Here is a 12,481-nt window from a genome sequence, read left to right as displayed (position 1 = left end):
ATAAGATAATGGAAATGAGGCACCCACCATAGTATATAATGGAACTGCCTGGGGAGGGGGAGTCCCCACCTGGCTGAAGGACAGAGCCCCCGCTCACCCTTGTCTTCCTGGCCCCAAACTCAGCTAAGGAGAGGCCTGGCCCCCTGACCTTGCCCCCTGATCTTGCCTTGATTCTCTGGCCTTTAGTGGGGCCCTTCCCACTACTCCTAGTCTAACCCTTTTCCAGCCTTTATGTTGCAGGAAAGGGCATTTGGTATCCACGGATTTATTCTTTTTTTAGCAGGAAGAAATTTTGAGGAGTATTTTTGTAAACAGCTGTTTTAGACTAGTAGCTGAAATCTGCTCCCTTATGGTCCTAAAACAGCAGTCTGTAAATAGGTGGTTATACTCATATTGCTTTTGTCTCCTTGGGTCAAACATATTTGTTACTAAAAGATAATATGTTGCTTGCTGCTGAGTTTGACTTTCAATGCATTCCTCTAGGAATACTGTCTCTGTCAGCAGTGCACAAATCATAGTTTGGTTGCTCAGTACTGGAATATTTTTACCTCTGTGGATTTCATATCCTTTGCAATAATACACAGTATATTTTGTGTATTCCTGAGAAATTCGTGGAGGAAAGAATTTTTTTCTGTAACAAGAAAAATGTAGAGTGATAGTCAGTGCAGCAAATTATTCTTACTCAGAGTAAATCTAAGAGTGACTTTATAACACAGGAGCTCCAAAGATCTGTGGAAAGCCTTGTTTTAGGGGAGGAGACATTGTGACATATTCATTATTATTGTGGATCCTCACTTTGAAAAAAGTCGGGTGTCGTTTACTTCAAACAACATATCACGGATGCAGATTTTATTCATGTTGCTGATTTCCCAGACCATGAGGAGAGGCTCAGCAGAGTTTTGGGCAAGTGTTTTTGGATGGCAGCTTGTTTAAAAAAAAATTCATAGGGCACTACTTTCTACTTATAATTTACTTGTTAGACCCCAGCACACATGGAAAGGCATTTTCTGCTGTGGGATTTATGACAAAAAAGACATTTTGCTGAGAGGCCTAAGTGAAAAGACACACTGAAAAACAAGTAGCTGGTTTTAGGAGAGGTCTTTTCTGCTTCCTACACTTCAGTACTGTATTATCCTGTTAAACTCTGCTTCCTTTCTGTCTCCTGGAGTTTTGTATTAGAGGTGCTGAGCCTGGACGGGCACACTGGGCCCCCAACACCCTCGCCCCTCAGGCCCCCGGGTGTCTGACAGCGGGAGATACATGCTCTCCCAACCACCTCCCCACCGTGTGGCACAGGTTCCAGAATCCCCCACTTTCTTTCAGTTATCCATGAGGAATATGTAACCTAAGTTTATTTAAATTTAGGGTTTAACATTAGATGTAGTTTTTACACTTTTCACAGTTTTCTATCTGAAATTTGTTTTGTTCTTTTGTTTGGATTTTAGCTTCAAAACCTTAAATGGTATTGTGATTTTTGACCTCCCAGACCTTTAGAATAAGTTAATCCTATCTATAGCCTTGATTTCTCTGTTACATAAGAATTAGGTCTATTCCCACCCCCAGGGCTCCACCCAGCATTTCCTTCCATGGGGAGGTGACTGAGACACCATGTTCTTTGCGCTTCGCATCCAGAGAAAAGTAAAACCACCGTTTTTCTGATGCGAGAAAGGCCTCCTCTCCACCCCCTGAGTCAGGCTTTGTGGGCCACTCAAAAGCGGGGGGAGGATGGATCATCCAGCACGCATATAGTTCAGCCCAGCAAACGAGTATGTTTGGGGTAAGACCTCTAGAAGTCCATCTCATGGGGAAAACATTCATGTTAGGAATCATGGCTGCCCTGGGGTCTGAGGCAGTGAGCTGCTCCTTCTCCCTGTCTGAGAAGGCTGAGCGAGTTCCTGGCCAGACCACCCAGCCCAGTCTTGTGTCCACAGGTGGAGTACATCTTCACAGACAAGACTGGCACCCTCACGGAGAACAACATGGAGTTCAAGGAGTGCTGCATCGAGGGCCACGTCTACGTGCCGCACGTCATCTGCAATGGGCAGGTCCTCCCTGGTGCTTCCGGCATTGACATGATTGACTCTTCCCCGGGCGTCAGTGGGAGGGTAGGTGGCTGCTCTCCCAGCAGGTGTTTTCCCTTCAGGGGCCATCACCGCCACACTGTGTCAGGGTCCCAGTTCACAAGATAGCCTAGTGTCATCTCTTGTTCTGGGATCCAGGGAAAAGACACACATTTTCTAGAGACTGGAGTCAGAAGAATGGTGAGATGCCACCATTTCCCACCAGTAGATCTGGCCAGTCACATCGAGTTCGGAACAGCTTTAAAAACGAAGACAAGTGAGGCAAACAGTGGGCTGTGAGCAAAGTGAACTGCATGTGCAATGGCTCACACACGTGTGAGCACATAGAGACACGTGCCCCACACATTCCCATGTGCACACATAGATGTACCCCATGCATACATGCCCTCTTGTGTGTGCACACATACAGACACACGTACACTGCACGCACACACGTACACATGGACACACACACACGTGGGTGCACACACACATACACGGAGCACTGTGACTCCAAATCTCAGCGTCTCCAGGAGGGGACCGTGAGTCTCGTCAGTGGTCAGCCAGGAGACCATTCCAGAACGCTTGGTGGCTGCAGAGCCCTGTGTGGAGTCGCCTAGGGCACCAAGGGTAGGTTGCCTTAGTGGACTGTGTGGTGACAGCCTTTTGGGACCCAGTACACCGTATCTCCAGCTACGTTTACTTCAGGTCATTTTGATACAAAAACTGTTTCACCCCCATCTCAGAGGGCAGGGGCAGGTGGTCAGTGGCCTTTCGGAGGCGTTCCACAGACATTGCACCCTCCTGCCACTTGTTGGAACTCTCTCCACCTGGCATATGTGATGCCATTCTGGCCCTGCTTGCCCCCCTTAGGCACAGGGGCATCCCAGGACCCCTGGGAAATCCTTCTGGAATCCCGAGGGAATCCAGGCTCCCAGAGGCCCTGCAGTACTGCCTCAGCTGGTCTGAGGTCAGTACCCCTGGGTTCTCCTCTTGTGACCTTGAACCCCTTGCCTCACCTCCCTAAACATTCATTTCCTTTCCGTCTTCATAGCCCAGTGGTCTTGATCGCAATTACTGCAGAAGTGCTCAAGAATGAACCAAAGCCACAGTTACGCTCTACCTCCTGACCACCGAAGGCAAAACTAAAACTTCCTAACCCTTAAAAGCTGCATGTCCTGCTTTATTGTTTGTTTATTGTCTTCTGTTTATTTTCCTTCTACTTTAAGCTGCTATTCCATGGATGTGTGGGTTTTTGTATTGCATTTTTATAGGAGCGAGAAGAACTGTTTTTCCGGGCCCTTTGTCTATGCCACACCATCCAGGTGAAAGATGACGATGACGTGGATGGGCCCAGGAAGTCACCAGACTCGGGGAAATCCTGTGTGTACATATCGTCCTCACCTGACGAGGTGGCCTTAGTCGAGGGTGTCCAGAGGTACGTCTCTGGCTGCATGCAAGTCTGTATAAGATGAGAGGGGTGTGCTGATCTGATCTCGGAGTCCTTTTAAACCCCCACCATGGACTCCTGCTGGACTCCTACTAGAAGTGTCCTGAGTCAGTCCCGTGTTCCCGGGATGCTTGCTGAGGGGTGGGCTAAGCAGGTACTGCCTTTGTGCTCAGTGTTTCCTCGACCTCATGTTGGTGGAGGTGGGTTCGTCCTGAACACAATCTGCCATGGTGTTAGAATCACCTTGTTACCTGCTGCCAGAGTCTTTATCACTGTCTTATATGGGTAGTTTTTCTTCCTCACCTCCGCGATAAGTTAGACGCCATTCTCAATAATCACAGGCTTATAAAGATGCGAACCATCCTAACCACCCTTACAACAAGTCTTCCTCATCTATCCTAGAGAATTGATGCCCAGAGATGTCAAGCAACTTTCCCAAAGTCCCACAGCATGGAAAGGGATGAAGCCGGCATACTGGGGTTTCCTTACTGTTAGCTTCACTTTCTTTGTATTAAGTCTATGTGCTTCTTGCACCTCTTTCAAGGTCTTTATTGGGAGTTCCTGCTGCCTCATGACATATGACATTTTAAGCAAACTTGGAAAAATACTTTAAATATTCCAGAATGTGGCATAATTTCAAGTCAGGGAAATGTTTTTCCAATTCTCACAGCTTACAATTCTAATTTAATACTAAAAGTACTAATCTTCCCTCTTTACTATCCTGGATAAGTGGACTTTGAACACCTCTCATCTGAGTACAACAATGTTTTTATTGTTGACTAAACTAACATGTGATTCCCATGCAATTTGAATAGTGACCTCAGTTATGTAAATTGTATCGCTGTGGGCCTTTATTACACGTATAAATCCACACATGCATAGGAGTGATTTCTCAAAGATAGATTTCTTTCTTCTTGGAAAACGAGAGTTCAGAAACTGAACCACATTTAGTCATAGGTATCAGAAGTTAGGGCAGGCTGTCCTGCCTGTCTTTCTACTCACCTTCCAAGAAAGAAGCCTTTCCCTCAGCTGCCCCACCAGCTCCTGCCTGGGTCAGGTAGATGCCCTGTCCACATGGTCCTATAGCGCCTTCATACTATTATGGCTACGTGCTGTATTAAAAGGATGTGTTTCCACCTCCCATTATCCGTAAGCTCCTTGAGTCCAGAAGCCATGCCCTTTTCTTCCTTGCACTACTAGCACATACCTGCATAGCACCTGACGTGTATGCTAGTGGATGTGTGTTTTATAGATTAAGTACTCTGCAGACGTTGGTTGACTGGCTGCCTGCTCTGGGCTGTAGAGTCCATCTAAGTAAAATGAGAATTGATCTGGAGATTAACAGTTTCTCTGTGTCCTTTTAATTCTGACATGTAACGTCTACCAAACAACCCCCACTGATCAGTAAGTAAAAATGGGTCAGTAAAGACAGGGACTAATCCACAGACCTGCTACTGTCTTTCTGAGACCTGTTAACACTTACCAGTAAGAATGTACGTCATCAATGTGGTGCTTGAGAGGGTGAGCTAAGTCAGAAATTCTGTTGGTTCTTGGAGAATTTTTTTGAGATAGTGAATAAATTTCTTAAGTTTACAATTTAGTTTACTAGCTCTCTTTTACCAGAAATATTTCTTTTTTGAAGAGAAAGCTTTACCAAATGTAAAACAGAAGTATTCTATGAAAAAGGAATGTCAGAATTTCAAATTAACTGCTGGATTTGCCTTCTCTTTGCAGACTTGGTTTTACATACCTAAGACTAAAGGACAATTATATGGAGATATTAAACAGGGACAATGACATTGAAAGGTAAGGGTACTACTATACATTAAATTGTGATGGTAATAGTTGTTTTTACGAAGTTTTTTTCACTGGGGGAAAAACCAAATATTCTCTGTATTCCTCCCATAACTTCTTCTCAGTAACAACCCCAAGAATGTCTAGAGAAATTTAAGAGTTGGACAGTTAGAATACAGCCGGTGGGATGGTGTTGCATCATCAAATAGGCTTTTGGTTAAGCCACCTAAAATCAGGTTTACTATATGAGCTCTCAAAGTTTCTAGTACATTCTAACACGCCCCCAGCCACTCTGACTTTCCATGAGGCGGAGGAATAAGTACCTTCCCCAGAGGGTAGCACAGAATCCTGTGTTCAGAGCATCGGCTCCCAGGCCATGGAGCAGTGTCCTCTGGAAACCAGTGTGAGGAACTACGCTGTGGCCTAACCAGCTGGACATTGGACGGTTTCACTTTTCAAGTCTTTATTGCCCATATACTTTTGATTTTTAGGAACTGTCTGTCTAAAAGTACTGCTCCCAGAGGCAAACGGTCTATCTTGAGTTTTGATTCAGATGATTAGCTTGTCCATCTCTTCTTTATAAATAAACATAAATATGCTGAAATAGATATAGGCAAGGACAGGTGGTAAAGAGCATAAGATTTAGTGATCATGGCCTCAAGAAAACTAGATTTTAAAATTTCCTTCTTAGGAAAAATAAACCCCTAGCTTAGTGGGAGTGGTGAGCCCCTTGAATCCAGATCTGCCTGCTGGGTCCTAGAGGGGCGTAGCCAGAGCTCCTCCCTGCAGTGCTGGGGACTTCTAGGATCTATGAGGTCACTGCGGGGGACGGGGGAAGGGGTGCGGCAGAGTGACTACTGCTGTCAGGCTCTGGTTTCCAACTGAAAAGGCAGGTGGGATCACTCCTGAAATTATAACACACTGCAGTGGTGCTGAGGAATTCACAGGGAGCCCTGTTACCAGTGTGGGAGAGGAAGAAACTTTCCTCTATCCTTCTAGGGTCTTTTGGCTGGTCTATTAATCAAATAGACATGAGACAGATTAACAAGAGATAATGACCGGATTTAATTACATGTGTATATATGGGAACCCCACATCCAAGAGAGGTTCGGAGACAGAAAGGGAAAATGAGGTACATGTGACATTCTGAGCTCAGGATGACATAAGATGCCCTGGGGCTTCAGAGGGGAGGAAGGTCATTCTGAAGACAATAAGAAGAGCAGATGTTTAATAATTAGAAGTTTGCCCATAAAGTTTTTATGGGCAAGGCGTCTAATTGAAATTCTTTAAGGGAGAGGTAAGAGTTTCAGGCCAAAAGAACTCACATGCCAAAGTGGCACCTCTTGGGGAGGCCTGTTCTGAACCCCTTTCCCAGCTTGTGAGCGAGGACTGACATCGCAGAAGTTGCACAGTCACTTCCGAGCTGCCGGCTGGGGACGCTAGACCCTAGAGTTTTCAGAGGTAGTGTCAGGGGTGGCTGAATTATTTTCAATATTTCAAACACCAGACAGAAATCATGAGTCTTCTGATAGTGAATCTGCACAAGCTGATTAAATACCAGCCTTCTTTGCTTTTTATAATGATTTTTATCAACTTAAAGGACTCGGATACAACCTGTGGGTCTGTGTTCAGCAGAATTTAGGAAAGTGAATTAGCGCATAAGAAATGTGTTTTTAGTGAACCAACCCCCTGAGCTTCTGTGCCCTGGGCTGTGGGACAGGGGAAGACAGGCAATGCGAATGGTGGGAGCCTGGGCTTGGCTTCCCTCCATTCCCCACAGGGTGCTGGTGCCAGCAGCAAGGAACCGAATCACATGAATCCAGACTTTTCCATCATCTTGTCTGTGGAGTAAACCGCCCTACTTCCAGATTCCTCCTTCAAAGAGAGGCTTGACAGCCATGTCCTCCAGGGAGAGGTGGGGGGTAGAGTGTGGAAGGAGGGGATTTTTTTTTTTTTTTTTAAGGACTGTGTGTGGAAGGGAGAGGACTACCCCAGACATTCAGCTGTGGAAAGGCTGAGAAGTACCCAGATTTCATGACGTAAGGAGCCAATTGGGTATTCAAAACAAGTTTTAATCTCTGTTTCAGGTTTGAATTGCTGGAAATTTTGAGTTTTGACTCAGTAAGAAGGAGAATGAGTGTAATTGTAAGATCTGCTACAGGTAGGAATTTTCTTTCCATATCTTAAATTATACATTGTGGTTGTGTCTTATTCTGACGCTTCCATTCTCTAGGAGCTTTAAGGTTTGAACCATTGATTCTTTTTTTCTAAAAAAGCATGGATGCCCCAAGTACAAGTCACACAACTTCTCACAGCAGTGACAGGTGACGTAGCCCCTTAGCGCCTCCTGGTCCCATCCCCCCCCCCCCCCCCCCCCGCACCTCAGGCTGGCAGGTTTAGTCACCTTCGGTTTCCCCTCCACTAAAGTCCTGCAGTCTGCCTTTATCCCCCTCTCATTTCTCACACAGCACCTGCTCCTGAAGGTCTCTCACCTGCAGCCTCTGCCTCTCTCCCATCCTGCTACCTTCCTAAGACTGTCCTGCTTGTCCCTGGGGGCTGCTGTTCTGCAGCAGGCAGCCACTCCTCGCCCGGGTCTTTGATTGAGGCCCTGAATTGCCTTCCCATCTGTCGTTCCCAGGCCATCCCAAATGTGCTCTGCATGGACCTTTCCATGTGGAGGCCCTCTGTCTGGTGAGAACTTTTCCACCTGGAGGCCTACTACCCGGTGGGGACTTTCCACCTGGAAGGCCCTCTTGCTTGTTTGCACCTATCCAAGGACACCTGGTTAAGAAGCCTTTCCTGGTTGCCTCAGTCAGATAAGCTGTTTGTTCGTCTTCTGACCTGGCTAGTCTGAAAGCATCCTAAATGCAGAATCTATTATTTTTCTCGACAATATACTCACCACAGCACTCCTACTGAGTGCTCAGTAAATACTGCTAAATTTAATTTACTGATGCAATTTCAAAATGGCATTTTATCAAGAGACGTGGGATCTTATACTTTTTGGTTTCTTAAAACCGGGCAATACCAGGCTGTGTTTATCTCTTTGGAAAGTTGCCTGGTGAGCAACCAAATGCAGCCACTACACCGGAACAAAACAGACTCAGCCTAAAATAGTGATCTGAGGGCATGTTGGGGAATTTTATGTCAGCCGCTATCTAACACTCACGCTGAGAGATTTTCATGTCAATGGGAAGTAAACAATGTAGTTTTTCTTAACCAGAGCCATTCTGGCTTTCTTCTGGTGGAACCAGCTATATTTTGTTTTCTCTTTGTGGGGACAGAGCCAGGAGTGCAGTTTCCAGGCTCTCGGCCTCACGTGGAAAGGTGCTGGCTCAGTTAGGAAATGGCCATCAGCTGTGGCTAGTTGGCCGTCAGCTGTAACCAGTGAGCCATTGGCCACTAGTATAACTGCTGTGGCTACGCTAGCAGAAAATGGGGGCTAGCAAGAGGATGGTGGCTGAGCCAGCAAGCGCGGATTGCAGTTACCACAGCAGAGTGTGGGTTGCGGATTGCAGAGAAGTGGACGGCAGGTTGCGGACAGTGTAACTCCTGCTTCCTGCGTCTCCAACCCAGCCGCCAGTGAGAATATAGTGGTATGACTCCCCTACCTATGGCTCTGTGCGTGTTCCTTTTTGGGCTCACCATGTCCTGTGTTCTTGTGCGGGGTGCGGGAGCAGAGACCCCGCATGACACCCGGGCGTGACATTCTTCTAAAACCATTGAAGGCATTGTGAGGTTGCTGACGGCATACCTTTCAGCAGCACCCTGTGAGTCATTTTCCAAGGAGTTGGGTTCTATGTGCTGCATAATGAGCCTGGTAAAGGCATTCTGGCTGCTCTGGGAGCTGTGCTAACTCTCAGAGCTGGTTCTCTTATCTGTGTGCTTCCTGCACCTCTAAACTAGGTTATCAAACGTGGTGAACATGAGTGGGCTCTGCCAATGACACTTGCACTAAGTGTCACGGGGCACAAAATAATTTATAATATAAATGCTGCCCATACACATGGAAACAGAGATTTCGCCTGTAGGATCAACAGGAAGCATATACCCCATGGCATTTGAATCAAATTCAGATGTGCTGACACCCAAATGCAGAAAGTTACTCTACCGTGCACTGATGAAACACTCTCCTGAGAGTTTAAGCCATTCAGAGTTATCCAGAAGAAAGGCATTAAATTGTGGAAATCTTTTTGCCTTGGGACGTCTTCCCCCTTACAAATGTGAAGTCTAGGAGCTGAATCATGCTTACGGAGCCTTCCTGAGCCTGCGGTACTGATTACAATCTCAGGAAGTGATGCATCAGTTACCCACACATGGTCTTCTGCCCCACCTATGCATTCTTCTGAACTGCTGGTTGTAGATACCAGGAACCTTCATAAACAACCTCCATTTACCATCAAAAAGGTCCATCCCAAAAGCTGGAATAGGAGCATTTACGCCCAAGGCATTCACATCATTAGCAGATCCCTTCCATGAGCAGAAGTCTACATATTTCTAAGGCATCATTGAGGAACTGCCGGGCTTACGACGGGACTGCCATGCCTTCTGAACTGGCCACTCCATCAGTTAATTTTAATAGAAGTTTGAACAACTCAACAAGTTGTTTACTACATAGTAGCACATCCCCAGAGATGACACAAATTGCCCTGGTTTTACAACCTAATGGAGGGTTGACTCCTTTAGGGGAGCCTGGAAACCATAAGCCGCTGCAGCCAGTTAACACCTTGCTTTTCTTTCTGAGGGCTCTTCACGTAGCAGTCAGAGCTGAGCCTCAGTCCCACAGCATTCTGCACTGTAGGTGGGATTGTGTCACCTGTGTGTGCTCCTGTAGGTGGGATCGCGTCACCTGTGTGTGCTCCTGTAGGTGGGATTGTGTCACCTGTGTGTGGTGCTGTAGGTGGGATTGTGTCACCTGTGTGTGGTGCTGTAGGTGGGATTGTGTCACCTGTGTGTGGTGCTGTAGGTGGGATCGTGTCACCTGTGTGTGCTGCTGTAGGTGGGATTGTGTCACCTGTGTGTGGTGCTGTAGGTGGGATCGTGTCACCTGTGTGTGGTGCTGTAGGTGGGATCGCGTCACCTGTGTGTGCTGCTGTAGGTGGGATCGCGTCACCTGTGTGTGCTCCTGTAGGTGGGATCGCGTCACCTGTGTGTGCTCCTGTAGGTGGGATTGTGTCACCTGTGTGTGGTGCTGTAGGTGGGATTGTGTCACCTGTGTGTGGTGCTGTAGGTGGGATTGTGTCACCTGTGTGTGGTGCTGTAGGTGGGATTGTGTCACCTGTGTGTGCTGCTGTAGGTGGGATCGCGTCACCTGTGTGTGGTGCTGTAAGTGCGATCGCGTCACCTGTGTGTGCTGCTGTAGGTGGGATTGCGTCACCTGTGTACTGTTTTAGGTTACTATAACATCATCCATGTGTGCACCGCCCTGGGTGAGTAGCTTTTTGCTTGTTTACAAAACTGGAAAAGCAGAATCTAAAGCTGGTGCCAAATACTGTCAGCTCTAGTCCTTTGCAGATTAAATTTTGTCTTATACTCTGGATATTTCTATGCTGAAGCTTCTCCTCACCCATCTTAAGGCTGAATTTCTCTCATATCTAAAGTGGGCATAGAGGAATTGACAAGTTGAGACAGTCGGAAACTTAAGCCATTTACAAGCCATTACCATGAGTCATCCATGATTTTCCTAGGGAAAGAAAATGTATTATTGTTCAAGAATGTATAATATCATTACATTCTCTGGACTACAATTCTTGTTCTAAACTGTATCTAATAACTAACGAGCATTGGCTAGAAAAAATGTCTGATAGTCGGGAATGGATTCTGACATCAGACTGGTTGATATATGACTAAGAGCCCCAGGTCACAAACCTGTGCAATTGTGTAGGCATCTTCTGGAGATCATATTTCCTGCTCTGGTAGATTTCTGCTCAGTGTTGCTGGGCCATGTTCCCAGTTCTCTCCCAACCTTTGCTCAGCCATAGCTTACTTAGCTCCATGTCCTGGCGACACAGACATCACTGGATTCCATCTTTCTGGCCATATGTTGACATTACCCTTGGTTTAATTTTAGGACTTGCATGAGCATAAATGGTACTGTGTTTTAAATGTTTTCACTGTGTGTATATCACAGAAGTTAGTTCTTTCTGGTATCAAGGAAATAAGCCAAGGTAGGCTCCACATGCTAGCTGACCATTTATGCTCATGCAAGTCCTAAAATTAAACCAAGGGTAATGTCAACATATGGCCAGAAAGATGGAATCCAGTGATGTCTGTGTCGCCAGGACATAGAGCTAAGTAAGCTATGGCTGAGCAAAGGTTGGGAGAGAACTGGGAACATGGCCCAGCAACACTGAGCAGAAATCTACCAGAGCAGGAAATACGATCTCCAGAAGATGCCTACACAATTGCACACGTTTCCCCTGCACCGGACCTTTGTTCCAGGTTTCCGGTGCAGACCAACTGGTGCGATTTCACAAGCCATCGCCCCAGGAATGTGCCTCCCAACAGCCCCTCCTGATCCACCCCACCTGAGGGAGTTGGCTACAATGGAACAATATCCAGCTTGTCCCGGTGCCTCTGGATTTGGTTTCCGGGATATATTTCGGAGGGCCGTCAGCATCTAGGGTTTCTAGGAATCAGCCGCAGGCCAGGGAGCTCAGCATTCAAGCATCCAAGCTTTCTATCTGAAGACAAAGTAAGAATACAACGTGAGTCACCGTGGCAGTTCCTCTTCTCCTGGCTCTGCAGTTGCTGTCACGGACCACCGTGGTGTGAGCCCAACACAAACAAAACTCCCCTGGCAAAGTGCCACATGACTGTGCAGGCCAGAAAGAAGATTCTTCACTGAAAGAGAAGGAGCCCCTGCATGCCAGGGGCCTGTTGTGTCCCTGCTGGTGCCTTTCATCTTGTTCTCCTATGTGTCACATACTCGAGAATCTCCCCCTACTTATCTGGAAGAGACAATCTTTTCATCTTGAGGAAGACAAGCACACCTCTACAGCACAAATACGTGCGAAGTAATTGGGACATGACTTGAGGTGTGGGGCAAAAATGATAAAAGACATTTCCTAGAACTCTCGTTAATGCGAAGGGTGACCTAGGGGCCGTGTTCTGCATCAAGGTGCATCACGTTCTAATGGGGTCTGATGTTCACCTCCCAGTATTTCGGCAAATTCTT

The 12,481-nt window shown here is 46.7% G+C and overlaps 1 protein-coding gene across 6 annotated transcripts in view; it reads left to right on the top strand.

The window, feature by feature from the left end:
- ATP11A (ATPase phospholipid transporting 11A) overlaps positions 1 to 12,481 on the top strand; it is a 133,174-nt gene that overhangs the window by 89,602 nt on the left and 31,091 nt on the right. For all 6 annotated transcript variants that reach the window (XR_016019502.1, XR_016019503.1, XM_088793670.1 and 3 more), the window contains exons 13-16: positions 1,932 to 2,105; positions 3,335 to 3,498; positions 5,245 to 5,316; positions 7,392 to 7,465. Coding sequence is in view for 4 of the 6 variants with exons in the window: in XM_088793670.1 (XP_088649796.1) it covers positions 1,932 to 2,105; positions 3,335 to 3,498; positions 5,245 to 5,316; positions 7,392 to 7,465 (484 nt within the window). In the remaining 2 variants the exon portion in view is untranslated. The remainder of the gene's footprint in view (positions 1 to 1,931; positions 2,106 to 3,334; positions 3,499 to 5,244; positions 5,317 to 7,391; positions 7,466 to 12,481) is intronic.

The sequence above is a fragment of the Rhinolophus sinicus genome, chromosome 16, assembly GCF_057876585.1.
Source record: "Rhinolophus sinicus isolate RSI-liver-muscle chromosome 16, RSI-T2T, whole genome shotgun sequence".
Lineage (NCBI taxonomy): Eukaryota > Metazoa > Chordata > Mammalia > Chiroptera > Rhinolophidae > Rhinolophus > Rhinolophus sinicus.
Note: the sequence above shows the minus strand (reverse complement) of the source record. Positions and strands in the feature narration are given on the sequence as shown.